Source organism: Amphibalanus amphitrite, unplaced genomic scaffold (genome assembly GCF_019059575.1).
Source record: "Amphibalanus amphitrite isolate SeventyFive unplaced genomic scaffold, NRLGWU_Aamphi_draft 000377F_arrow, whole genome shotgun sequence".
Lineage (NCBI taxonomy): Eukaryota > Metazoa > Arthropoda > Thecostraca > Balanomorpha > Balanidae > Amphibalanus > Amphibalanus amphitrite.
The window spans coordinates 43,159-68,668 of NW_024881871.1; the positions used below are offsets into that span (position 1 = coordinate 43,159).

Here is a 25,510-nt window from a genome sequence, read left to right on the forward strand (position 1 = left end):
ACACACGACATGACGTCACCCGAAGACGTCATCAAAAAGTCCAGCTCTTAGGCGTGCCCACATTTTTCTACCTTTTAAAAGAAAAATCTCACCGTCATGGGCCTTTTTACAACCGTAACGATTCATTTGAAGTCAAAAGTGTACCCAAATGAATCAAAAAATTGATTCCATGCCCATATTTGGTCATGGCTCCTCCCATCAGAATCAAATTATTGATGCCTCCATATTTTGATTCCAAAAGTCTAGTTTGCCCAACTGAAGTGGCACTAGCTCACGACTGAAGTGTGTGACCCTTATACAGTCCACTACAATATCTACACATAACGGTAAGCAGATGCATACAATCGAAAGAGGCAAACAGGTATAAATAATGGTGCCAAGCTTCCCTCATATAGCTGCAAAATTAAAAATATGAATTATACCTACCACCCAGCACCCGCCGACGTCCTTGCACTCATCAATAAAAACAAATCAGCGTGGCGGATGAAGGTGTACGTCTCATTAGGCATTTGTGGCGCGCATAGAAAATAATCACGTGATCCGTCACTATGACAAATGATAATTGGTAATTGAACGCCCAGTTGAGGCAATTGAGTAAAAGTGTTTTTTGTTTCTAGAATGTGTTCATATTTTTTAGTCAAATTAAACATTCACCCCCACCTTTTACTCCCAAAATAGAAGTAATCTTTCGTTTATGTCACGTGATTAATCGGTAGCTAAAACAGAACGTCCAACGGATCAACCACGTGCATCAATTTTGGTGTGAAATGTGCATGGCTGGATCCACTTCAACTTGTGTAAACTGTGTGTGGTTCAATCCACAACCCATTTTTACAGCTAAAAAATCAAGGCCAACTTTTGATTAAACGGTCAGCGACTTCATTCAAACTCGGTGTACGATTAGGATACTAATACTACAAAGTGAATTGATGGTAGTGTGCTAACTGCTTCATGGTGTGTGTGGCTATTCACGTGTGCATATGCACATCCCATTGTTACATCTCAAATGAGCACCCTGATTGCAATGAAATTCGATTTCTGATTCTGGAATTACAAAGAGTATGGATGGTGAGCTTCAGATTTCACATGTGCACGTGCCTGCACTCGGCTTGCCCCTGCCTTGCTGAGGTGCGAGAGCAGAGTGTGCACATCTGCATGTGAGCATGTGCAGGGCTACAATTTTCTCAGTTCATAGATCACCCTTTAGTAGGTTTTGGGAGCGCACTTTACAGCGATCATCCAACTCGGTCCTTTATCCCAAGATGCAACCTTGAGCCTTACTCCAAAAAGTGGCCTATTTTTCGAATCAAATCCAAGTTTCCAATGCATGTAGTTCATGTTATCTATATAGGTACCTACCTATATATTTATCTTACTGATGCCCATCAGTCATCAGTGGCATCAGTTGTGTTCCAGTGTGTGATCATGATGAGTCTGTGGGGTGGGATTGTTCATGTTTTTGAGTGAATCTTAACTTTATTAACCTTTTATTTTGTTTTACTTTGGGCCCTAGAGAAGACATATCAGTCTTGATCTAGGTATCAAATAACTATCAGCAAGGCGGCCTTGTGATTGGCATATTGACATATGTACCTATTGTGGTTCACAGGACCAAGATCACCAACTTCAGCCTTGCAATACCTGTTCAGGCTGTGTTCATTGTGGCCATTGGTGGTTTTTTTTTTGTTGATTTTGAGTTGTGTTAGGTATACATTTCGATTAAAAGATGTATGGTAATCAAGAGAAGGAATTGCTGTGGATTCGACATGCTGACTCTTCAGGGGCTGGTTGTGATCCAGGTAAGCTCTTACCTACATTCCTGCCCAATCGGTCAACTCAGAACTGATTGTAGAACAGATCTGTATGGAAGAAATTTTTATGGGTTTTCAGCATAAATTTTGATTGATATAGGTAGGCATAACAAATCTTATCAAAGCTTGTCAAGGCTGGTGAATGGTGATCTTTAACCAAGCCAAGCCAGTTGTTGATCAGCCTGAACCTGAAATGATAAATGTTAAGTTCTTGTGGAAGCTATTCAACAATTTGTTTAAAATTTAGTGGACAGACCTTGTCTGGATGAGAATAAGTAGTGATGAATTGAAAGTTGATGTACTTACTCCAGTACCTACTTATCCTGATGAGGAATCTTATCTAGTTTCTTTATATTATCTACTTGATTAATGATTTAGCACTGCCAAGTTTTCAGCAGATTGGGTATCTCACTTTGATGTGCCTGTGTCTTTTTTCCAGGATCCAGTGCATTTAATCAAGTCCTGAATGGCAACTTCATTGAAGCACTGAAGTCTGGGGACATCTGGAGGGTGCTGAGTCTGGATTCAGAAGAGCTGTGGACCTCCTGGGATTTAGAGGCTATTGCTGCTCATATATCAGCTTCGCTTGATGGCAACAGCAACAATGCCAGGTAAGTTGCATTGGAACCTCCCCCTAGCTGTTTGCTGTTTTGCCCCTAATTGAGCTAGTAACTCGCGGGAAAAAATGAGCACGTGCGCCGATATGAGACGCAGCGAATGGTACCCGATTTTGATATTTCAGGTCAACCAGTGACCGCTGAGGTCAGTTCAAGTGTTCTAAGGTAGGGTTTTTTTTTTTGCTGAGTAAGTTCTTCCGAAAAGATCGCCGAGCCGCGATTTTTGTACCACCGTGTTCGTTATGCTCAGGCGTGTCGAATGACTTGTATTTTTTATTTGGATGAGGTCATCTATGGGTGTTGACATCAGGTCAAGATCAGGTCAGAGCTCCTAGTTAGGTCACGAATTTGGTCGAGGGTTGTGATATTGGATATCATTCGATTCGACAGGTCTCCTGAAGTACAGTCTATTGACAGTAGCGCGCATCGGTGCGTCGGATCCATCAAGCTCAACCGAAGGAAGGCTGCTAAAATTGAGAGACTGTATCATTTGACTCCCAAGTGAGTCCCCTGCAGGTCATTTGGTTCAGTGCTCTCAATTTTAGCAGCCTACCTTCGGTTGGGCTTGATGGATCCGACACACTGATGCTCACTACTTTCAAGAGAGACTGTACATCGGTAGCTTTTCCGACTCGCTAGCTCAATTCAATCGGAAGTTATTGACAAAAACTCCGATGACCTTTGTGACGTCATAAATAACGTCGCGGAGTAGGAGTCGATTTTGGAAACCGGAGTCGGAGTCAGAGTCGCCGAAAATCCATTGACGTTTTATGGGCGCCAATGACCACTGTAGTCCGGGCGCCCAAAAACCCCAATTCATCATCATCATCATCTGCAGCCCAGGGAATGATGACACCAATCACAATATGTTCTCCAGTTTGCTTTGCAATATTTTATCGACGTTGCCCTTCTCACTCACAAGTCACAATCGTGTTTTTTTCAGTGACAGTCTGCTGCTATCCGGCGTGGCTGCCTTGTGTCTGTTTGCCCAGGCCAACTGGACCGGACCCCCTTTGGAGGAGGAAGGTGTGTCTGTCCTCGGGAGCGCCAAGGATGAGCACAGAACAAGGTAGGTGCCGTGGCTGAAAGTCTTAGAGTTGCAGCACGAGCCCTACAGCTGTTTTTCTGCCTGGATTTCTTAGCACACGTCTAGCTGAAACTTTCGGTACATTTTTTTATTGAATTTATTTGATTATTTGAACACGAAGCTGAGTATGCGCAAAGCGAATTAACGTTCATTGTGCTCGAATAGGCTAATTACGTACGCCGTTTTACTGATCGTGACATACCCCGTCCCAAATGACGTCTCTCCCACCCTCTCTCTCTCTCTCTCTCTCTCTCTCTCTCTCTCTCTCTCTCTCTCTCTCTCTCTCTCTCTCTCTCTCTCTCTCTCTCTCTCTCTCTCTCCACCATTAGATGTATGGCCCATTTAGCCGTGGATGCTTGTGACATCCATCAGATGACTCGGTGGCCGCAAGCTCTGGCCATTGCCAGGGTCGTGTTCGAAGGCTGTCAGCATCTTCTCAGCTCCTTGCCGGTACGTACTCGGCGATATAATGTTATTCTAATGGACGCAGCTGAATCAACATTTAGTTTTGATATTTGAACATCGATATTTTGAGACTGGTCAATTTGTATCGAACGGAATGATTGAATTCGCGACTTATTTGAAGCATTTTCTTTCCTTACTGGAGGGCAGAGATTGACCACCGTCTTATTTGGAGATTTAACGCTACGCTTTGATGCTAAATGTCTGATTGTGTCTGATTGTGCTTGTGTCTGATGACTGATGAGTGTATGTACCTGAATGCTGAAGAGCCTCTGTCGCGATGCGTGTTAACCTTGGCGTTGACGAAGTCCTTGTGCCTGCAGTCGTTCCAGCTGTGGCGGGTCCGGTACTGCTTGCTCTACCAGCAGGTCCTGGAGGAGACTTCGCCGCATCTGTTCAACCTGTTCCTGAAGGATATCGAACTGTCTTCAGAAACACAGGCTCTGCTAAAAACATCCACTCAGGTAACTTGGCACTGCCGACACTTATTTGTGGTTTCATTCAAATTCACGAGTACTGCTTTTGGTTTTGGTTTATCCAGTTAAACAAGAGGGTAAATAAATACCTGTTATCATTTATCCCAATCATCTATAAATGACAACAGATTGACTTTTTGTTGAATATTTCAGTTGACGGTGGAGCACTACCTCACGGTAGCGAACATGTACAACTACTACCACTACGTCACAGAGGCCGACAAGTACATCACCAAGGCACAGCACGCGCTCAACATCAAGCTGGAGATGGTCGGTAAGTGACAACACGTTTCAGAGGCTTCTGAAAAAATCTTTGAACGTGAATTAAATTAGTGGGTTTGTCTGTTACGAAAGCTCTTCTAGGGACTGGTTAAATCCTGGGTTAAATGACTACAATGGGGCTAGTTTGTTTGTCAACGTTACCCTCGCTTGCTTCTTATTCGCTTATTAGACTTTCCTGTAAGTCACGAGCGTCATTTCTCTTCTACTATTTGCATCACGCTCCTTGCAAGCTGTCTGCTGCTCAGTGACACTGTGTTTCGTTTCCGCGTCTCCAGGCATGCTCGGCCGGCGGACCCACTTCCAGGAATCACGCGCTCAACTAGCGCTGCGAGTGAGTGACGTGGACTCGCCGAGCCCGACAGCCGCCTCCCCTGGGGAGCAGGGAGAGGACGAACGCCCGGGGGACGGTGAGAAGACCTCAGGCCGGCCGGCGGAGCGGGAGCGGCCGGCGGAGGACCCCTCCGGGCCGCCCGCGTGTCCCCGGCTGCCCACCGATGTGAAACTGAACGACGACACGCGACTGGAGCGAGTGCAGTATGACGAGCCGTCAGCCGAGACGGAGGCGTCGCCACTCCGGCAGGCAGTCATACTGGCCACCTAGTGAGTACAGGAGGAATGGTACTGGTCGTGCTGACATTTGATGCGAGGATGAACACTGGACAGACTGTAATACAATTCTTAACAGGTTTCAGGTATTCAGGCTGGTTTGTAAGTTCTCGCACTAAAATGCTACTTTTCAGGGTGAATTGACGATAAAGCAATTGAGTACCGTATTGACTGTGTATAACAGGCAAAAGATTAAGAAGTACTCCACTGTTGACTCCACTGATGGCTGACTGACCGTCCAAACGCGTCTGGAAGTGACGCATCGATCCTTTGAACCGTAACGCTCTGACACCGTTGCCTGTGTGCCCCCAGTTTCCAGAATCTGCGGGCGCAGGGTCGCAGTGAGATCCGTGACGAGCAGCTGCTGGTGACAATCAGCGCGCTCACCCACCAGCCGTTGGTCTGGGCCGTGCAGCTGTCCGCGCTGCTGCAGGTAAGCAGCCGCTGCTTGTCGTAGGACGATATATTCAAATCGGACGAATTATGTGACAAGACTTCTCCGGCATAATGCTGGGTAGTATGACATAAAATTGCTTTATCCATTTTCAAACGTTTCGACTTTATTCAAAGTCATCTTCAGTGTTAAGATAGACAAGTACACAACCAGTAAAACGCCTTTTGGGGCGACCAACGGAGCGAGCGAGAGGATGGGCCTTGCACGTGCGAAATTGCGAGGGGGCACCTCCAACTAACTTGTGCACTGCACCCTACTAACCGGTCTTTAGCGATGTGCCAAATTTCAGCGCAATCGGCCTAGCCGTTCTTGAGATCTGGAAGCGGCACACTGCACGTGCGCACGTGCAAGCGGGGTCCAAACTGACTTTTGCACGGCACCCTACTAACTGGTCCCCAACCGTGTACCAAATTTGAGCGCAATCGGCCCAGCCGTTCTCGAGATCTGGGAGCGCCCCCTGCACGTGCGCACGTGCTGTAGCACCCCAACCTTAACACATGCAGATGAATTATCTGATGGAGACCTAACTGTGTCCCGAGTTTCAATTCAATCGGCCCAACCGTTGTGCCGTTATTGAGGTTGCAATTTTGGGGGTTCTTAAAAAATGTCCAACTTTACCACGCGCCACGTGCGGTGGTTGGGAAGAACGCATGGTGGTCATCACACCACAGAACTTTTACGTCCAAGTGACATTCAGTAAAGAAGACCGCTTGTCAATCGGATGTCCCGTTCCTAAGATATTAGCTTTTGAAGAGCGTCCCCACGGCCGGCCGGCCGCTCATACTCAGGATTTTCCCTTAATTCAGTATGAGACTCCGCTCGCTTCGCTCGCTCCGTAATTACATGCTGACATAAATATACAAGCAGTCGATGCAGGGTATCAGTCGATGCACATCACACACTTCACAAAAACAAGACATAAAACATCATTCGTGTTGGTTCGGTCGTCTTCCTACAGAACTGATACCCTGATACCCTGCATCGACTGCTTGTATATTTATGTCAGCATGTAATTGTGTACTTGTCTATCTTAACACTGAAGATGACTTTGAATAAAGTCGAAACGTTTGAAAATGGATAAAGCAATTTTATGTCATATTATCAGATTTCTATTAATGCTGGGTAGTTATCGCGCTTCAAATAAAAAAGTATAGGGCCGCAGTGGAATCAGCCGTCAGAGATAGAAGCCGAAGCGGGAAGCACTTGCATCAAGTTACGCAGTCTATGCTTTTGCTATCTAATTGTGATGGACCGGACATGGCACAGCTAGGTCCGGCATAATATCCCATTCCGTCAAGGAATGAATGCCATCTTTGCAGCTGTTCTCCATCCATGTGTTTACTGTACCATGATCAACTTTACCATCCTCTGCCCGGTGTTTTCGACCCTCAGCGGAGCCGACTGGAGTCGGAGCACCGGCGGACGGTGGAGCGCGCCATGCTCCAGGTGGAGGCCCTGGGGGAGGATGTCTCCAGGCCGGAGCCGGCGGTGACGCACAGACTGCAGCTCTTCTTCAGCACACGGGTCCCCACGCACTGGGAGCTGATGGTCAGAGCCATATGATGTGTTTAGAGGAATTGAAATGTGTGGTTTCGGTGAAAGGGAAACTTCTCCCACTATGAACATTTCCATTGTCAAATAATGTTTATTAAGAAAGAGAGAATCGTCAAATTTGTTGTATCAGACATATTATAAGTCGTCATTGTATCAGCCATTGTAAATTTTGGTAGAACCATGCATTGCACAAAGTGTAAGCCAGTGTCAGTTCTCTTTACATAGTCATGGTTCAGTAGATTCGGTGCCTTTTTTCCGCGCGAGAATAACTTTATCCTTTAGCCACACCGGAATGATGCTTTCCGAGTAAGTGATCACTTTGATATGGCTTCCGCAAGTCCAGAACAACTAACCAACTAACCCCTCCGTGATGCCCTCCAACCACAGCGTGAGCTGGCCGAGCGCTACATGGCGATGGGCGTCACCAAGTCGGCGCTGGACGTGTTCGAGCGGTACCAGCTGTGGGAGGAGGCCATCCGCTGCTACCACCTGCTCCAGCAGCGACAGCGGGTGAGTGCGGGGCTAGTGGAGCGGCTATTTGAGGATGCCTGAGACTCTGGGTGGGAGCTGGGTGAGAAGATGTAACTGAAAACACTACTCATTGCCTGGTACACGGCTTTACGTGGTTGTCAGTTGGTAGAAGCTCAATGAGATATTGTTTTTGTATATGTAGGCAGCAGCTACCAAAATCGAGTTTGTTTTGACTTGATATAGCTTAGTGACGGGATGGATCAGAGGTGCCAGGACATTGAATGACGAATCATCAGGGCTGCAGGCTTAAGAAGGAGTTCGGTGAGGGGCCTCATATGTTTTTTTTTCTCTTGTATCGTACTTGTACCTCGAACCATAAAGAATCATCAAGCATCTCGACCATCTCAAAATAGTAGGTACTTTTTTAAAGTGTGGTTTTGACAAATGCATAAACGCACTTCTGGGCGATGCTCTGGTTGAGTGCATCACCAGGACGGGGTCACATCGCGTGGATTTGAGTGTCACCATAAACCATTCCGTCCTCCCGCCACCAGGCAGCAGAAGTGGTCCGGGAGCAGATAGCCGCGCACGGTGAGACGCCCAAGCTGCTCTGTCTACTGGGTGACGCCACAGACGACGTCTCGTGCTATCAGAGGGCCTGGCAGATGTCCGGGGAGAAGTACGTGCGCGCCGTCCGCTCCGAGGGATTCTACTACTACCACAGAAAACAGGTGGGAAGCTGTGATGTGATGGCTGGCAAAAGCTGGTGGTGCTTAGCGGGCGCTGACTGCTACACAGCATATACTGGTACTGTCTGGTGTGAGGCTAGTGTCGAAATAGTGCGATGGATAGCTATTGATACTGCATTGTTGCAGGCGGGCTGTTTACTCGGTGCGTTCCTCGCAGTCTACGTTTAAATTTTGGTACACACTTGTTACTTCTTTTCGCGCCGATGCCCCCAGGCTGCTGTTGTTGTCCACGCGCCCTAAAAACCGAATATTCACATTCCATAATCGCTGGTCACTATGTGGAATGTGACCAATGGCGTTATACGAATGTTCACCAACCCTGACTATCATCCCCCCACTGTCTCGTATTCGACAGTACGAGAAGTGCCTGCCGCTGCTCAGTAAGGCGGTGGAGCGCAACTCGCTACAGTTTGACGTGTGGACCCGGCTGGCGTTCGCCGCACTGCAGACGGAGGACTGGAAGACGTGTGCCAACGCCTACCGGCGCTGCTGCTACCTGGAGCCGGACGTGAGTGGGAGTTGCGAACCGAGCCACTTAGCGGCTGACTGGCTGATAGTTGACCCCGTCCTAATGTTGTGACTTGGCTAGAAGGTGTGATGAGGTGACTGTATCGATTCAATTGACAGACATAGTTACAATGACGATGGAAAAGATCATTACTTTCGACCAACCAATATAGCTCGTGTAAACGGTGGAAGGTGAATGCCAGAAATGTTCAAGTTTGTTATTGGTTGAACTTCAGAAAAGTGCAGTTATAGATGTAGGCATTAAAAAGAAAAATGGAAGAAGTTGCGTTGTCAAATTTTCGTTTGGGTCTCTAATTAGGTTTGATTCCATCTCATTTAGAACTACGAGGCGTGGAACAACATCGCGCACGCCTACATCCGCCTGGGCCAGAAGGAGCGCGCGTGGAAGACGCTTCAGGAGGCGCTCCGCTTCAGCTTCGACAACTGGAAGATCTGGGACAACTTCCTGGTCGTGAGCCTCGACATCGGCGAGTTCGAGGAGGTGAGGACGTGCGCCAAGTGTTGAATGCGTCTTTAGAATCATGAACGTTCGGATGCCGATTGTAAAGAGTGGAACATTTGTAGCGTATAGGTACCAAATATAAGCTTTGCTTTTGCGATACACTACTCTTGCTCTTACAGCCGTGATGTTTTTTTATTATTGAATTTTGTATATTTGTATTCATCCAGTAGGTTATCCGGGCTCTAACGTGCCATTTCCGCCAATTAGTTCCTGGTCGTCAATATTCATTAATTGCCATTGTTCTCTCAAAACTGAACGCCTCTTTCCACCTACCTTGGCCTCTCGGTAACCGGACAAAAAGTCAAAAGGAATAAAGTCAAAAGACAAATAGTCAAAAGACAAAAAGTCAAATGCAAAAAGTCAAACGGGATAAAAGTCAAAAAGATAAAAGTCAAAACGGATAAAAGTCAAAAGACAAAAAGTCAAAAGCAAAAAGTCAAAATGTGCAAAAGTCAAAAACGCAAAAAGTCAAATGACAAAAAGTCAAAAATGCAAAAAGTCAAAAATGAAAATTCAAAAAGGATAAAAGTCAAAACGGAAAAAAGTCAAAAGCAAAAAGTCAAAACGTGTAAAAGTCAAAAGACAAAAAGTCAAAAATGCAAAAAGTCAAAAGGATAAAAGTCAAAACGGAAAAAAGTCAAAAGACAAAAAGTCAAAACGAGTAAAAGTCAAAAGACAAAAAAGTCAAAACGGAATAAAGTCAAAAGACAAAAAGTCCAAAGCAAAAAGTCAAAACGGGTAAAAGTCAAAAGATAAAAAGTCAAAAAAATGAAAAAAGTATAAAATAGAAAAGTCGAAGTCAAAGTCTGAAATAAAAAGTCAAAATGATAAAAGTCGAAGCATCGATCTTTTCATCTTTTGAAAAAAATATACAGCGCAACGTACCCTACCCACTGAAGTTGTAAGGAACATGTGAGTACGCGAGGGATTCTGACAGGTACCGGGGTCCGCAGCAGCGGGGCAGGGACGCTGGCTGCGGTGGTGGGGCCCACGCTCACATAATACGCGTTGAGCGCTTCCGGCGTGCACGCTGGCGCAGCAGCAGTGGCACTCTTCCCCGCCCCGATCACCGGCCGCAGCACTGTCCACATCCTCGCCGGTCCTGCCTCACGCAGCTGGTCAGCATAGTATGCCGCGTGGTCACGTCTGATGGCCGCTCGACACTGCCGGTTCACCACCGTATACTCGGCGCGCGGGCCGAGCAGTGCGCGCCTCCGCGCCAGCAGCGCTCGCGTGGCGTCCGTGGTGCGCGGAGCACCGGGCGGCGGCAGCCCCTCCCCCATGGGAGAGGGTGAAAAGCAGTGCCTCCTCTAAGCAGTTTTGACTGGGGGGCCCGATCACGGGCAATGACAAAGGTAACCCCTACCAAAAACGTCTAAGACTAAAAAATGACTAAGGTACACTCGGGGGCAGATTGATGTTCCACCACTCCCTACCCATCGGGCTCCTATGGCTCAGCACTGGCTGCTGTCAGTGTTGCCTGCCGTCAGCACTGCTCAGCACTGACTGCCAGTGCCAGTGCTGCCAGTGCTGCCACTGGCAGCAGCCAGTGCTGAGCCATGGGAGCCCGATAGGTAGGGAGTGGTGGAACATCAATCTGCCCCCGAGTGTACCCCTCAGTGACCAGTTTGGAGGATGACTGCGGGGCTGCAGCTCCCGCAGTTAACATGTTAGAGGAGGCATGGGTGTCGTTTTGTATAGGCATGGTAGGGCCCGAGCCTTACCAATAATTTTGGAAATTTAACATTATGCCTATGGCGTTGCGTGGAAAGAATCGCTTTGAATTGGCAAAAATTTACATTAGAGCCCTACCAATAATTTTCGGAAAGTGTCGCCCCTGAGAGGTTTTTGACTTTAAGGAATTTTGACATTGATCATTTGACTTTTTGTTACGGAGCGAGCGAAGCGAGCGGAGTCTCATAGTGGCGCGTGGTAAAGTTGGACATTTTTTTAAGAACCCCCAAAACTGCAACCTCAATAACGGCACAACGGCTGGGCCGATTGAATTGAAACTCGGTACACAGTTAGGTCTCCATCAGATAATTCATCTGCATGTGTTAAGGTTGGGGTGCTGCTGCACGTGCGCACGTGCAGGGGTCGTTTCCAGATCTCGAGAACGGCTGGACCGATGGCGCTCAAATTTGGTACACGGTTAGGGACCAGTTAGTAGGGTGCCGTGCACAAGTCAGTTGGGACCCATTTTGCACGTGCGCACGTGCAGGGTGCCGCTTCCAGATCTCGAGAACGGCTGGGCCGATTGTGCTCAAATTTGGCACATCACTAGAGACCGGTTAGTAGGGTGCCGTGCACTAGTCAGTTGGAGGTACCCCCTCGAAATTTCGCACGTGCAAGGCCCACCCTCTCGCTCGCTCCGTTAGTCGCCCCATAAGGCGTTATACTGGTCTTATGGTTTTTTTGGATATATGACTTTTTACTTTTGACTTTTTCTTATTTGACTTTTTCCATTTGATTTTTATCATTTTTACGTTTTGCCGTTTCTTCACTTTTTGTCTTTTGACTTTCGCATTTTTTGACTTTTTGCCATTTGACTTTTTGCTTTTGACTTTTTGCGTTTTTGACTTTTCGCCATTTTGACTTTTTGCCATTTGACTTTTTTGCTTTTGACTTTTTGCGTTTTTGACTTTTCGCCATTTTGACTTTTTGCCATTTGACTTTTTGCTTTTGACTTTTTGCGTTTTTGACCTTTTGCCATTTTGACTTTTCGCCATTTGACTTTTTGCTTTTGACTTTTTGCGTTTTTGACTTTTCGCCATTTTGACTTTTTGCCTTTTGACTTTTTGCATTTTTGACTTTTGGACGTTTTGACTTTTTGCCATTTGACTTTTTGTCTTTTGACTTTGATCCGTTTTGACTTTTATCCATTTGACTTTTTTCCATTTGACTTTTATCCATTTTGACTTTTTGCATTTGACTTTTTGTCTTTTGACATTTTGTCTTTTGACTTTTTGTCCTGGAATCTGGCCTCTCTTCCCTCTCCAATCGCCCTCACACTCCCCCTCACTCCACCTCTCGGCCAGGCGATCAGCGCGTACGGCCGCCTGGCGGAGATCCAGGAGCGGCACGTGGACTGCGAGGTGCTCCGGCTGCTGGTGCGGGCTGTACTGAGCGACACGGCTGACCGAAACGGCGTGGGAGCCGGCCGGCTGCTCACCAAACTGACCAAACTGTTTGGACGGCTCACCGCCAAGGTAACAGCAGGGAAGGACTTAGAGCGAATGGAGGTGGTCCGCTATAATTACGTTAACGGTATACATAAATGCCCAAAGGATGTAGGGATGGAAACGCTCAAATCTTGGTTAACTGGTTACTCAGCTAAAGCATGCCACTGACCACCCATTTCAGCTAAGATCTCACCAATCTATTTCCTCCCTATCGTCATATTGACAGATCTTTGTGTGCATTGCTCACCAATAAAATGTTTCAGCTGCGCCATATGTTGTAGTAATCTTATGCGCCATTACCGTCAGGTGACCAACAACTCGGAAGTGTGGTCGCTCTACGGTGACCTGACCGGCGCCGCGGCAGCCTCCGAGGAGGCCCGCTTCCGGAGGATCCAGCACTATCAGAAGGCACACAGCTGCCTGGCGCAAAAGCCGGGCGCAGAAAAACAGCTCAACCTGGCTAAGCAGATGCTGGAAATCGCAGTCAAGGTTGGTGACAGCATTGATAGTTGGTTCAGTTGCAATATTCTCTTATGTGGAAGTCAGATATTTATTATTTCTTCTCGAGTAAGCGATATCAAGATATCCAGTGGTATAAAGTGGTATATGATAAGAAATGACAAAGGAGGCATATTTTGGATAAACTCTGTATTTCATTAATAACGTCGGTATCTTATTCAAGATGGCTTTTGTCATGTTTCACGTTGGTCATTTCGCCACACGGTAGCACCTGGCTTTCATTTCCTCTGCGTATCGCTGACCTCTGTGTTCCGTTGGACAGCTGTCGGAGGCCGCTCTGACCTGGGTGGAGGCCGCCGCGCCGGGATCCGACGTGGCCCGCAGTCTGGCCTCGGTGAAACTGTCAATCCGTGGGACAATCACCAAGGTTAAGGTACGGCGACGTCGGGTCGGCTTAGTGAAGGATACCTACTTATTCTGTTAGAAAACTTTTAAGTGCTTGGGCTCATGAGCATTATATTTGGTGTGCTGTAATAACTATCATAATACTACCTACGCAGAATATAGCCAAATATTATACAATCCGGTTGCATACAGCTCTCCATAACTCTGGTTCAATAACGCCTGTGCCACGTCCCATGAGTTCAGTAACAGCTACATCTGTCCTTAGTCCAGTAGTAACCGTATGTTTCTGTCTGTCCCTGGTTCATCAATCATCATGAAACGACCCCCCCCCCCCCCCTAATGGTTTTGAGTGACGGTGCGTCTCCCCTCCTGCAGACGGCGCAGACTGACAGCTCCGGTCAGGTGCGGGAGGAGCTGCGGCAGCTGTACGCAGACGCCGAGACGGGTCTCCAGCGCGTGCTGGATGCCATCCAGGCCCGCCAGGCCAGCTAGCACCGCGTGAACCATAGGCGTGGGCTGTGGTGTCGGCGTGGGCGTGCCAGTTCAGGAGGCGTGTGGTGTTGTTGGATTGTACGCCGTTGTTTGTTGTATGAAACAAGTGGCATCGTATTTTGATGTTTTTTTATGAACCGTATGTTTTCTCATCATTGTATTACATAAATGGTGATCTATATTTTGTGCTAAATGTGATATATGGGTTGTTATTGGAGGGAAGTGCCGATCACAGAAGCCAGAAATTGAGCTCGCACTATACTGAATTTAAAATTGTTATCAAAGTTATGCTGCCCTAGGTTAACCCGCGACCGCCTGGGGGGGGGGGGTCGGATCCGACCCCCCCTCCGTTTTTCTTGAATAACTCATGAACCACTTTCGCTATCTACTTGAAACTTGGCATACCTTCTCCCCCATCAATTTAACGTCTCCTGTGCAATTTTTAAGAAAAAAAAATTCCAAAATTTTTTGAAATATATCGATTTTAGTGATGTAACTACATGGCGTTTTTAGTCAAAAAGTGGTAAATGTTTAAAAAATCGCCAAAAATCAGGGTTAAAAGCAAATTGCAAATTAAGGACATGAAAAGACGCAGCTCAACGAGTTCTTTAAAATGGCTATCTCGGATTTTCCATAAAATGCGTTTTTCACCCCTAAAAATTCAAAAAACTACATTTTTTGGAAAACAGCTAATAAAATCCAAAATTTTGGGAATTTCCAAAAAAAAACTGAATATATGTTGTAGAGCTCTATTAGAACATTAGATGCCCCAAATTTCAACTTTCTATCTTGATTTTTGACCCCCAAATTGTAAAAAAATAGCTCCAACATGCATAGGGCATGGTGACGTCATAAGCATTTTCGTGAATTAGAGGCACTTCTGAACATCGCATGTGAAAACATATGGCACCACTAGATTTCTGGGACAAAGCTCGTCTAGAAAAGTGTATTTTTATGTCAAAAATAAAAAGTTGAAAAATTGACTTTTTCTTAGCCCTCCTTTAGTTATGTAGGGTATAAACGATTTTTTATGCTTTCAATGCACACTTATCACCAGCACAGTGACTTGGGGTCACATATAACCATTACCATCGGATTCGGCGTGAAAAATAAGCCATAAAACATGTGTCGCACGCCCATGTAGCAGAAATTGAAAACCGTGACCTTTCGTGACCTGACCTGACCTTGACCCGTATTTAGTATGACCCCTATACGCACATGGTACCTTCACTAGGCCTTTGAGGTCATTTTTGGTGAGTTTCGAGCAGCAGCTATCGATTCCGCTGTCCGTAAGCCTAATCATGCAAAACCCCTGAATTTGACCTTTGACCTGACCTTGACCCGAAAGTTGACCTCAATCTTAAAATCTTAAGAGTGCTTTGGGAAGGTCTCGTAGAGACCTTTCGAACGCCGCCTCGCGGAGCTCGATACGACCATTGGTTCTCGAGATAACAGGGGGGGGGGGGGTCGGATCCGACCCCCCCCCCCCCAGGCTGTCGTGGGTACGGAAATAGCCCAGGCGGTGCCGGGTTAATCTCAGACGAGTATAATCTCAGTCTAGTACGAATATCAGGTGTCAGATGTCCCACATAAAGACGCTAACTCAGGGGAGCATATATTTCATTTCATATCAGAATCAGTCGAACCGTATGTGTACCCTGGGCTTCTGTTCCGGCGCAGCGGCCGGCAGTGACCGCCGCTTCTTCTCTGCCGATTGCACCACCACAGCCTCGTCAACATCGTGCGTCATGCCTCTCCAGCTCTGCCCGCCTCCCTTCGCCACGCCCGAGCGCTGCCCCGCCTTGCTGGTTTTCTGCACCGCGTCGCCGCTCTCCGCCTGAGGACACTCGCGAGACATGTGGCCCTGCTTCTTGCAGAGGAAGCACGTCGCGAACGGCAGTCCGACGATCTCCCCCTTCTTGGGACAGTCGGAGAGGCGGTGTCCGGCCTCGCCGCAACGGAAGCAGGCCGTGCCCGCGGCCGGCTCCACTGCCGTCGCGGTGCAGTCGGTCAGTAGGTGGCCGCGTCCCCCGCACTTGGTGCACAGCAGACGCCCAGAAGACTTCACCTTGCGCTCCTCGGCACGGCGGGCCTTCCGTAGCAAGCGGCGCGCCTCGTTTTCAGTTTTGCCGCTGTCGATGAGCTTCTGCCGGAGCGCCTCAAGGCGAGGCACCGCTTCTGCAGAGACCCAGAAGCCGTCGAAGCGTGCCAGCTGTTCGCCTTCCTGCAGAGTGAGACCGCACGCCCGGCCAGGCACGCGCCGGCGCACGCGCGGCGTCTGCTGCGCCTCCAGGAACAGTCTCCGCTCGCGCGCGGCCCGCTCAGTCTTGGTCTGGGCGGCGATCATGCTGAGTTTCAGCTTGCGATGCTCCTTCCGCACTAGCTGCTTCATGCGTCGGTTGACCTTTTCAGCTGGCAGGCCGCGCTTCTCCAGCTCCTCGCGCGCCGACATCAGCCGACCGGTCTCCTCCCGCGGCACCCACATCCCCTCGAACTGAGCCATCGACTCATCGTCCTCCGAGTATTTCAGCTCCACGTTCTCCAGTCGCACGGGCAGCTTGGGTCGACGACGCTTGGGCTCCGGTTTGGACGGCGTGGCCGGGGAGCTTTGACGCATCAGCTTTTCTTTCTTTGCCAGTTGGCGTGCCTTCATTTTCTCAATAGCATCCTTGTTGTATGTCTTCTTTTTCCTCTTTTTCATGGCCCTTTTCTTCTCATCTAGTGAAGGGGCACTTTTCACCAAGTCGTTTGATCCATCTGTTGGCTTATGCTTAGATGTCTTCTGTTTCTTACTGGGGTCTTTAGAAGCTTTTCCAGACATTGCATTGTTTGCCCTCACTTTTTCTTTTTCATGATCTTCACTGCCAACAATCCCTGGATGTTTTGCTACTTTGATTTTCTTGGTGTTTTTAAGCATTATAAATTATAATTCTACCACTGTTTAGGGCTTCTTTGCTTGTCCTTGATTTATTCACCTTAATTCTTACAAACAAAGCAATATATTTCAATTTGGTTGCTCTTGTCTACTGAAAAGGAGATAAAATTGGCTTGTATGAATACAATCACAGCTTTTGAACATAAGACACACTTTAAACACACTAAATATTCAGACAGCCATCAGGATGAAACTACGATCACCAGCACCAGCTAAATTGCCGCATCACCTCAATCGACTTATGACATTCCATAGTAAGACCAGTCCAAGGCTATATAAACCGTCCAAGCCAAGGGTGAATATTTGTACCCATCTCAGTCAAAACTTTATAAAAAAAACAATAATCATCTTGAGCACTCAGGAATTCTAGTCATGATATCATGACAGTCAAGACTTAGAATCAAGAAACTAAGTATGTATGTATTATGTAACTTGTAAGCTGGTGTGGGCCCAGTATCATTATTTAATTCAATGTTGGGGATTGGGACTGCATTTTGGTACATAATTAAAAAACACCAACTCTGAACCCTTTTAGGCAGCTGAATGTCTGGAAAAAATAGATCAATTTGACACTTTCCACTGCAAGGCACCAATTTTTCCAAGACTCCTAAGTCCCATGACAATGAAAATTATCTTATTGTCAGAGCATATCAATATCATATGATATTGATATGATATTGTCATGTGAGGAATCAGGACCATAAATACCGGCCGAGCTAACAAAATTTTAACGGGTAATCTCCATTCACTTCTCTGTTCGCCGATACCAATAGACCTCTCGATGTCCGGCCTCAAAATACCCTTCCAACTTCGAACCCTGAATAATCCCAATGCGTACCTACTACCTACATGTCAACGGAGACCGGAGACCAAGAAAGACGTCTGGTCAAGGCCTTGATATAACCCTGGTGACGTGACGTTATAGCAACTAGCAACAGCAAATCAAATAACAGCTAAATACATCGAAATTGAAATAGGACGCAAATCTCCCCCGCCCTTGCCCACACGTGTTGTTTGCTTGTAGTTTTTTTTTTTTGCAGTGCGCAATTGTAGCGAGCAATTTGTAACTTTCTTTTGCAGACAGGAGATAGCAAATTATAGGGGCTAGAGAAAAAAGGTCTTATTACGAAATTTACGTTCTAGAATCAATATTCAAACATGATCTTGTTATGCCATAGAAATAACTAAAGTATATTTGGATTGTAATATTTATTTTATTGCCAGTTATTACACCATACGGTTCATTTCCCATTGCTTCTTTTTATTAACATAACTACGAAAGATAGCTACGAAATCCCGCAAATTACGCGTAAGTGCAGCGTAAATGTCTCTAGAAATTCACTGGCAATTATGACGCACTTTTGCGCAGTTGATTGCCGTCTGCGCGTCTGCGCCACGTGCTCGTTGTTTGTGGTGTTAGGTGTGTTTTTTGGACAGGCAGCAATATATCCAAGGCGCTATATCAATATAATATATCTATTTAGTATTTATTCGGGCATATTTTGAGTCTGACTCTTCGAGGTAAGTTTGTTGGATGGGTCGTTACTGTATTGACTATTGATAGGCTTTTCTTGGCGGGCGTTGCGTTGGGGGTGTCCCGTGTCGAGGCAAGTTCTGAGTGAGAAATCGGAGAGTGTCGAGTGGAGGTTGACACCCTGACTCGGCAGGGCTTGTGAATCAAATACAATAAATGAGTTATGCATCTTATTAAATGATAATGCTATTAACAAAAATGTCACCCCTGCAGAATGGCTGATACATCGGAAGATAAAATAGAGGTGACCGAGAATGAAGAATGGAAAACAGCAGCCAAAGGTAAAAAGAGGAAGCGGGCCAATACAGAGAAAATGGACGATGAGGCTGCTGAGCAAGGATCAGCCATGGATGTATCTCAACGTCCCTACTTTCCACCAGTAAAGAAGGAGAAGCTGCAGAAAGGCACAGAAGTTCGCAAAATACCAGTACCTGCACACAGGTAAGTCTGCATGACATCATTTGTCATTTTTCGGTATTGAGAGTAGCAGCAGATTGGTGAGCTGAGTGTGTGATGCATCATAATGTTTTTTACCTAGGTATTGAACCTATCAACTCACCTTGTCGGGTTCCATCCACTACCACCAGTCTGCAAGGAAAAGGCTCGATGGCGAATGGATGGAAGGACGGGAGGAACCCTGCTTCATATGGCGCTCCAGTTGCCCATCTCAGAACACATTGTCATGACATACACACACTTAACTGGAGTGTTGTGCCACCATTGAGACTAACATTGACTTCATTGTGCTTTCACAATAGAATAGCAAAGCACAATTAGAGTGTTCATACAACTTACACATACTCAACAAGTCTATCTGGAATAGCTCCTGCTAAGCTAATCTGTGCTTAAATGACTGAAGGTCTGGGGCATTTACAACATCCGCTGGTGGGCTGTTCCAGAGATGCACACAACTGTTTGAAAACGAGCGCTGTCTTATGTCTGTGCTGGCGCGAGCGACGGTGGTTTTAAAGGCGTGGCCTCGAATGCCGGTCTGGGGCTGAGTGAACATGGACTGTGGCATTATGTGACTCTTTCCATGGAAAATCTTCCAGTATTGGATAAGGTCCGCTCTTATCAAGCGTCCCTGAATCGAGTAGTCCTAGTTCACTCAACCTCTCGGCGTAAGTAAGCTCGCGGAGACCTCGTACACGCTTCGTCCATCGCCTCTGAATGCGCTGTAGCTTGCGCATGTCGCCAACATATCCCGTATGCCATAGACACGAGCCTTTTTCAAGAACGGGCCGGATATGGGCTGTGAAGAGAAATATCATTCACATCGTGGATCGGGAGGCAAGACCCTCGCAGGAAGCTGTGGCAAATCCCAGAGGCCATCTGTGATAAGAAATCGACTGTTCGTGAAATTTAAGTGAAGTGTCTACGATCACCCCCAGTCACCGTGTGAAGTGGGTGTGGGTAGACGGCGTCCGTTGAGGGTGTAGTGTGCTCGCGGAGCGTCCCGTCCCCTGGAAAATCGTAGGACGGCACACTTGTCAGTATTGATTCGTAAGCCCCAAGAGAGACGTGTTGTAAAGAGTGGCTATGTCTTATGGTGTCTATGTATCAATATTAGAGTTGTGTGTCGGGGGAGGGGGTTGTGGTGACTGCCAAATTTGGTGTGGAGTTCTCATACACTGGCATGCGGCATATTTGTAATGCAATGTTGAACTGAAGCATAAGCCTGCCCGTACAATATCAATAGACATATATGCGTATACAATAGACGATATAGACTATACAATAGACGCAACATTGTGACATATATGTGTGGTGTACGCAGCACGATTGTAACGCTTCTTTCCAGGATGTCATCTATGTGATGTTACTTCTTCACGAGCGACACACGACAATAATGCAGCTTTGTCAAGTTATGAGTTATCATTGTGCTGACCTGACCTGCCCGCCCCGTTTACCTCAGATACACACCGTTGAAGGAGAACTGGATGAAGATATTCACACCAGTTGTGGAGCAACTGAACCTCCAGATAAGATTCAACCTCAAAATCAGGAACGTGGAAATTCGGGTTAGTGATAAAGTGTAGCTGGATGTGTGTTCCATTTTCCAAGTGTAGTTTATAAAGGCAAAATTAACTATGATAGCATACAAGTTTAGCGACAAATCCTACCTACCACAGGCTGTTTGCTTGTGTTTTGCTCCTACCTATGTTATTTATCAATGTTTTTTCACGAGGCGTCTTTTTGGAGGCTGTGTAACTGGTTAATTTCCTGGAAAATAAATACCAGTGCTGTGAATTTGGTATTTCCCTTTGGGAATCTTTTTGTTTGGCTATGCGTTCAGCAAAAGTGAATACAAGTTTTAGTAGTGTTGCTGTGCTAAAGAACCGGTGCTGATGCCAAAATGCCAGAAGCTTGATATCATGCTTGAGTATTATCTCATCCGACATTAACGATGAAAGTTCTGGCAGGTTGCCTCCAGCCCGGTGACGTTGCAACGACAACAAATATCGTTCGATTACGTTTTTTCATGTAGTAGTATTCAGTTATCGGTCATTTTAACCAATAAGTGTCGCTAGAGGGATATATATTGACCTCATTGTTCCAGACATGTAAGGAGACCACCGACGTATCGAACCTTCAGAAGGCAGCTGACTTTGTGCGCGCCTTCATCCTCGGCTTTGAGGTGGACGACGCCCTGGCGCTTCTCCGTCTCGATGACATCTTCATCGACTCATTCGACATTCAGGACGGTAAGTCAGACATCGATATATTTCCTGTGAGCGACAACATGGGTCATTGTTTTCATCACTTACCTGTTCCCTCTGCCCCACAATTTTAATTCACATGCTAGGTACCTGTGCAATGTGCATCGACTATTCCGTGGTAAGTCGTGAAAGTTTTCGCACTTGTCTCGTGGAAGAAAAGTTGTTCCTGAGGGGCACTGATACATTCCGTGTCCACAGTAAAACAGCTGAAAGGAGATCACCTGTCTCGCGCCATCGGTCGGCTGGCTGGCAAGAACGGCAAGACCAAGTTCACGATCGAGAACCAGACACGGACGCGGATCGTGGTGGCCGATCACCGGGTGCATATTCTGGGCGCCTTCTCCAACACGGCTGCCGCCCGGCGCGCCCTCTGCGAGCTGATCCTCGGTGAGTGGAGAGTGCCCAATGGCTCAGGGTAACGTGCCGTGAATTTGCTTTTTTTTTGGAGTGTGGGCTTATTAACCCTGCAGGTTTGTGTGATGTGGTGCCTCAGTTTTATTGAACAAGGGAAGAAAAGAGAATTACTGTCATATAAGCCTTGTGAAATACTGTTGCTGTGCAGCTGCTCGGATTATTCATTCATGTCACTTACTTTCGTTTCTCTCGTAAAATGCTGTAAATATTGTTACCTGAATATTGTTGAATATTGGTAATGCACCTACAGTCTGCTGGATATGTTTTATTTTCTGTTCCAGGGAGCCCGCCTTCCAAGGTATTCGGTCACATCAGAAATGTGGTTGTGACGTAACATCTCAGCTTCTTCTATCGATGGACATTTTTTTTCTTGTTTCGCCCGATACCGAAAGGAATATTCAACACGAAATGTCGGGCAGCCGGACTGCGCGTCGAGCCGTGCTGGTGTGGTGGCACAATAGAGGAGCTCCAGAATGTGGCCTTCGCCTGGACACGTCAGCATGAGGATCTTTTACTGCCGTGTCGGTGTTACTGGGAATGTGAACGTTATGTCGAAAACGCCGACATTATCCGTTGGGACATCGGGCATATGTTCGTGTGTATGTGCTCATGAGATGATTATGAACATGATTCGAACGTTGAATGTAATACATTAACCATCGGGTCATCTCTCGTGACTGTTGCTGGCGATGCTGTGCTCTGTCAAACACCAAGGCCGTATATTAGGCAAACACCAAGGCCGTATATTAGGCAAACACCATGCGACCCATGCAACTGCTCGCTTGCCTTTTCAAGATATTTTTTATTCCATTTATTTTACATACCCTTAGACGATGTCTTTGCCTATTTGTATCCACAAATAAACACACAAACAACCATAGACATACACACAAACAAACTTCGGTTTGTTTTCAACATCTCCGCAAGCGCCTATTCTTGTCAGAGACTTTCTATGATGTCCCGAAAAAGTCCCGAAAACAAAAATTATCTAGGAAGGTATCTTCGCGTGCGAAATTGTGCTGCCATTTGCAAATGCGCATTTTTACCTTCCTTCTTCCTTGAAAGGCAATCTCGACAATTCGGGCGCCAGGTGGATTTTGTTTGGATTTTGTGGTCGATTGCTCCATTTCAATGTATAGATTGAGCTTCTAAGCTATTTTAATCATTTTATTCAGAATGGAGACAATTAACCGGTTTGTTCCACTAGGTCTTGCACTAGGTGTTCAGCATTCAAGCCGGTCAGATTGCTGATACAGCCTTGGGATTGTGGATAGGTAAGCTGGATAGCATAATAATAAATAATGTAACATGAACATAGGTGAATTTGACAAGCTCAATTTGGATTATGGTGCATAAACCACTATAAAAGTAATCTATTTATTTACTTTTTTAGAAACTCACCTGTTAAACTCACCTGTTAGGTTTCCACAACCTCGGCTCGTAAAGGAAGGAGTGGAAACCTATTGCGTGCAGAGACGCGCCAATTCCTTGGGTGGGCAGATGGCTGGACCTCAGGCAAGGAATTGGAATGGTGCGTCTGCATTTGGTAAAACACTGAAAAAAGAAAACTGGTGCGTGTTTTAAGTGCCAGAATCCTAGACAAGATGATCAATTATGTAAGTGAGAAAAGAGGGTACCGAAATGTGATACGTTCTCGGAAGGAAAGGTCAGGATAGGTAGCCTAGGTTAGTCCACCCGGTCCAGCTCGAGAAGGGCGGGCAGCAGCTACCTAGGGGGTAAGGGCGGAATATGATAGGTAGCCCAGGCGCGTATAACCCCGCCCCAACTTGGGAAGGGTGGGGCGCTTACCTGGGGGGGGGATGAAGGATGAGATGTGAATCGTTTGCCTTCTCTTATCCTGTGTGTTCGAACAATCTACTTCCCAGTGCGGCTTTCAGTCCCTTTTTAAACTGCACCAGGGACTCCTCGTTCACCAGCCAATCTGGGAGGGCATTCCAATCGCGCACGACTCTGTGGGTGAAAAACCGTGACCTTGCATCTATGAGACTCTGACACGTTTTTATCTTTCTACTATGCCCGCGCGTTCTGTTGTCGGCCTCCAGATCCCAGAGGATCTCCGGGGATATCTGACTGTGGCCGTGAAAAATCTTCCAGCATTTGATAATATCGGCTCGAAGGAGGCGTCCCTTCACAGAGAATAGGTCAAGTTCCTTCAGGCGATCACCATATTCCATATTGCGGAGCCCAATCACATTGCGAGTCCAGAGCCTTTGAACAGACTCTAATCTTTTGAGATCCTGTACATAGCCACTGTTCCAGATCGGTGACGCGTACTCGAGAATGGGGCGAATGTGAGATTTCAGTATATGAGTCATAAAGTCAGGCGAGCGACACCTGGTCGATTTCAAGAAATTGTGAGCAACTCCTCCAGCCTTCGCTGCTATGCTGGCACAGTGTTCATGGAATTTCATCTCGTTGTCGATGATAACACCCAGGTCACTACATGACGTAACGCAGGGAATTGTGTCACCAGCCAGTGTGTATGCCCCGGGCTCGAAGTCATGGAATCGTCGCCTAAATCGTATGACAGCACACTTCCTGAGGTTCATGCTGAGACCCCAAGACTCTGCCGTAGAGTGGAGCAAGTCTATATCCTTTTGTAGTGCCTCTTCACTAGTGTTGTGTTTATCGTTGTCTAATTTGATAAATACTTTAAGATCGTCAGCAAAGATCTTATAACTGCACGACAAACTGGACGCAACGTGGTTGATGTAAACCAGAAAGAGAATGGGTCCTAAAACCGATCCTTGAGGAACGCCACTCCGAACCTCCGCAGCTGAGCTCGTGGTGCCCTTAACAAGAACCTGCATCGTACGCCCCACCAAGAAATCTGTCAGCCATGTGATAAGTCGCCCTTGGACACCGACTAACCGGAGTTTTTCTAGCAGAATGGTATGGCGCACCACATCAAAAGCCTTTGAAAAGTCGAACAGGACTAGATCAACGGGATGACCCAGATCCAAGGCTACAGTTACCTCATCGTAGGTCAGGAGTAGCTGGTCTTCCGTGGATCGTCCTGGACGAAAGCCGAACTGTTCGTCACTGAGGATCTGATTTGCAATGAAGAATGCGTAGAGCTCTTTGGAAATTATCCTTTCAAGACTTTTGCAAGATACAGACGTGAGCGATACAGTCGTTACGAGAACCCTTCTTAAATATCGGTACGACGAGCGAAGATTTCCACGCCGAGGGCAGCGCTCCCTCCAGAAGAGACTGCCTGTAAATCATGAGAAGTGGTGTGCATAAAGTTGCAGCACATGCCTTAAGAAGTCAGTGTTCCAGTCAGAATAGGAAGAATAATGCTGGTTTTGTTGTCACCTTCAAGATCTGTTGCCGCAGAAACGGAGCCCAGTTTTACCAACAGAAAAATAGTTGCCTGCCGGAATTTTTGCCTTAAGACCGCTTCACATATGAAGGGTAAACGGAAAAGCCCTATCTGCTTACATGCCCATCACGTTTACACTCCGTATGTGAAGCAGTCTTAAGGCAAAAAATTCAGGCAGGTAGCTATTTTTCTGTTAGTAAAACTGGCCTCAGGAATACTAGGCTAGGTAATTGTGTGGATCAAGGTCTAAGGAGCTTGGGAAGCTGTGTGGATAGTGGATATTGGGTATGTATTTTTGTGATTGTTAACCATTTATACAAGATTGCCCGCTTGCTGTCTTTCATTTACTCATTGGTTGATTTTGCTGCAGTTCACCATTAAAAGGAAGAATCTGAAAACAGGGTGCCTGGGGCAATTTGATCAA

General features: G+C 46.7%; 4 protein-coding genes across 23 annotated transcripts in view; 3 read left to right on the forward strand and 1 right to left on the reverse strand.

The window, feature by feature from the left end:
- Positions 1–270: 270 nt before the first annotated feature.
- Positions 271–14,318, forward strand: LOC122389955 (tetratricopeptide repeat protein 27-like). 5 transcript variants are annotated; one of them, XM_043382474.1, is made up of 18 exons: positions 271–326; positions 1,610–1,799; positions 2,251–2,422; positions 3,372–3,497; positions 3,845–3,965; positions 4,301–4,441; positions 4,607–4,727; positions 5,011–5,335; positions 5,654–5,774; positions 7,188–7,343; positions 7,737–7,859; positions 8,375–8,551; positions 8,925–9,077; positions 9,417–9,578; positions 12,638–12,808; positions 13,088–13,270; positions 13,563–13,673; positions 14,021–14,318. In XM_043382474.1, the coding sequence occupies exons 2-18, from the start codon at positions 1,727–1,729 to the stop codon at positions 14,135–14,137; spliced, it is 2,553 nt and encodes an 850-aa protein (XP_043238409.1). In that variant the 5' UTR covers positions 271–326; positions 1,610–1,726; the 3' UTR covers positions 14,138–14,318. The 5 variants fall into 5 exon arrangements, with proteins under 5 accessions (XP_043238409.1, XP_043238408.1, XP_043238407.1 ...); XM_043382473.1 differs by lacking the exon at positions 271–326 and adding an exon at positions 752–804; XM_043382472.1 differs by lacking the exon at positions 271–326 and adding an exon at positions 752–797.
- A 1,421-nt stretch (positions 14,319–15,739) lies between these two features.
- Positions 15,740–18,130, reverse strand: LOC122389956. 15 transcript variants are annotated; one of them, XM_043382492.1, is made up of 2 exons: positions 18,080–18,130; positions 15,740–17,160 (listed from the first exon to the last, which is right to left on the reverse strand). In XM_043382492.1, the coding sequence occupies exon 2, from the start codon at positions 17,052–17,054 to the stop codon at positions 15,774–15,776; it is 1,281 nt and encodes a 426-aa protein (XP_043238427.1). In that variant the 5' UTR covers positions 17,055–17,160; positions 18,080–18,130; the 3' UTR covers positions 15,740–15,773. The 15 variants fall into 15 exon arrangements, with proteins under 15 accessions (XP_043238427.1, XP_043238417.1, XP_043238414.1 ...); XM_043382482.1 differs by having other exon boundaries at positions 15,740–17,163; positions 18,080–18,115; XM_043382479.1 differs by having other exon boundaries at positions 15,740–17,163; positions 17,922–18,094.
- Positions 18,089–22,409, forward strand: LOC122389958 (RNA-binding protein PNO1-like). Of its 2 annotated transcripts, none has more exons than XM_043382495.1 (6): positions 18,089–18,381; positions 18,820–19,047; positions 20,522–20,627; positions 21,167–21,311; positions 21,525–21,713; positions 22,022–22,409. In XM_043382495.1, exons 2-6 carry the CDS (start codon positions 18,821–18,823, stop codon positions 22,072–22,074), a joined length of 720 nt encoding a protein of 239 aa, XP_043238430.1. In that variant the 5' UTR covers positions 18,089–18,381; position 18,820; the 3' UTR covers positions 22,075–22,409. The 2 variants fall into 2 exon arrangements, with proteins under 2 accessions (XP_043238430.1, XP_043238429.1); XM_043382494.1 differs by lacking the exon at positions 18,089–18,381 and adding an exon at positions 18,437–18,593.
- Positions 22,410–22,794: 385 nt separating this feature from the next.
- LOC122389954 (PR domain zinc finger protein 10-like) overlaps positions 22,795–25,510 on the forward strand; it is a 30,792-nt gene continuing 28,076 nt past the window's right edge. The window contains exon 1 of the mRNA XM_043382469.1: positions 22,795–23,014. The gene's annotated coding sequence lies outside the window, so the exon portion shown is untranslated. The remainder of the gene's footprint in view (positions 23,015–25,510) is intronic.

Excerpts from the sequence above, each read along its gene's own strand:
- LOC122389955 (XM_043382474.1), top strand. The coding sequence starts at position 1,727 with ATGTATGGTAATCAAGAGAAGGAATTGCTGTGGATTCGACATGCTGAC. Across the intron at positions 5,336-5,653 it reads GCAGTCATACTGGCCACCTA|TTTCCAGAATCTGCGGGCGC; the intron begins GTGAGTACAGGA and ends GTGTGCCCCCAG. Across the intron at positions 8,552-8,924 it reads ACTACTACCACAGAAAACAG|TACGAGAAGTGCCTGCCGCT; the intron begins GTGGGAAGCTGT and ends CGTATTCGACAG.
- LOC122389956 (XM_043382492.1), bottom strand. The coding sequence starts at position 17,054 with ATGCTTAAAAACACCAAGAAAATCAAAGTAGCAAAACATCCAGGGATT.
- LOC122389958 (XM_043382495.1), top strand. The coding sequence starts at position 18,821 with ATGGCTGATACATCGGAAGATAAAATAGAGGTGACCGAGAATGAAGAA. Across the intron at positions 21,312-21,524 it reads CTCATTCGACATTCAGGACG|TAAAACAGCTGAAAGGAGAT; the intron begins GTAAGTCAGACA and ends CCGTGTCCACAG. Across the intron at positions 21,714-22,021 it reads CCTCTGCGAGCTGATCCTCG|GGAGCCCGCCTTCCAAGGTA; the intron begins GTGAGTGGAGAG and ends TTTCTGTTCCAG.